Source organism: Mesitornis unicolor, unplaced genomic scaffold, assembly GCF_000695765.1.
Source record: "Mesitornis unicolor isolate BGI_N332 unplaced genomic scaffold, ASM69576v1 scaffold39946, whole genome shotgun sequence".
In the NCBI taxonomy this organism is placed as follows: Eukaryota; Metazoa; Chordata; class Aves; order Mesitornithiformes; family Mesitornithidae; genus Mesitornis; species Mesitornis unicolor.
This window is the reverse complement of record NW_010189610.1, coordinates 1,620-2,837: the sequence shown is the minus strand read 5'-3', so window position 1 is coordinate 2,837 and position 1,218 is coordinate 1,620. Positions and strand designations below refer to the sequence as shown.

The following is a 1,218-nucleotide window of genomic DNA, read 5'->3' as shown; positions in this document are numbered from 1 at the left end:
CGCGGCTGCTGTTTGTTGCTCCTCCTGCCTCATGCCTGGGCACTTGGCTGTTACAGGCTCTGAGGGTCCATGCCATGGACTCTGCTGTGCTGTGCAGGGCTGCAGCAGCACCCTGGGAAACGGCTGTGCTGGTGCCATGCCAGCTATGCTGTGCTGGGGGCACTGACCATTGCTCTCTCACAGGCCGCTGGTACGTGCAGCCCCTCACCTACCGCCTGCAGGGCCAGCCTGAGGCTGAGCACCTCCTCCGAGCCACCGTGGTCTACCTGCCCAGCCCACTGCTGGCCCACAGCCGCCTCCTCTGCGCCCTGGAGCTGGCAGCCACCAGCGAGGCGCCTGGGACACTGCTCAGCCCTGCTGTCCGCCCCCGCCATGGCTGGGCCGAAGTGGACATCACCTCATACCTGGTGCCGGGGAACAGCGGCACTGCGAGTCTGGCGCTGCGGCATGTCTGTGTGCGTGCTGGCAGGGCAGAGCGCCATGATGCACCGGTGACCCCCAGCCACCCCTTCCTCCTCCTCTACCTTAATGACACCAGGGCTGGGCTGGCACCTCCGTCGGCAGAGCCCCGCCGGCACCGGCGTGACACAGGGACACTGGCCCTTGACCTGCCTGGATACCTGCGGGAGCAGGGAGGGGAGAAGAGCGAATGCTCCCTGCACCCCTTCACTGTCAGCTTTGCCCAGCTGGGCTGGGACCACTGGATCATCGCTCCCCACCGCTACAACCCACGCTACTGCAAGGGTGCCTGTCCCCGCCTGCTCCGCTACGACTACCACGCACCCAACCACGCGGTGGTGCAGGGCTTCGTCCATCACCTCGTGGATGCCAACGTGCCCCGGCCCTCCTGTGTCCCCTACCGCTACAGCCCCATCAGCGTCCTCATGATTGAGCGTGACGGCAGCATCCTCTACAAGGAGTACGAGAACATGATTGCAGAGTCCTGCACCTGCCGGTAACCCCGCTGCCCTGGCACGTCACCCTCGGGCTCTGCCTGTCCCTGCTGGATCCAGACTTTAGGGTTTGTCTTGCTCTTCCTGGGGTGGGTTCATCCCCCCCCTCTCCGCACGGCACTGCTCTGTGGGAAGGTTTTACAATGACAGTTTTATGTAAATTGTAGGTTTTTAAAGGCAGGAGCCTGTTCTGTGGGAGTTGCCCTGTGGTGTCAGTCCTTCCTGCAGCCCCATGGCCGCTGCCTGGTTTTGGGGGGCGGGGAGG

The 1,218-nt window shown here is 64.2% G+C and overlaps 1 protein-coding gene across 1 annotated transcript in view; it reads left to right on the top strand.

Annotated features, from left to right (window-relative positions):
- Positions 1-959, top strand: part of BMP15 (bone morphogenetic protein 15) — a 1,627-nt gene extending 668 nt beyond the window's left edge. Inside the window, exon 3 of the mRNA XM_010186131.1 lies at positions 184-959. Within this exon, the coding sequence (XP_010184433.1) occupies positions 184-959 (776 nt within the window). The remainder of the gene's footprint in view (positions 1-183) is intronic.
- The last annotated feature ends 259 nt before the right edge of the window (positions 960-1,218 follow it).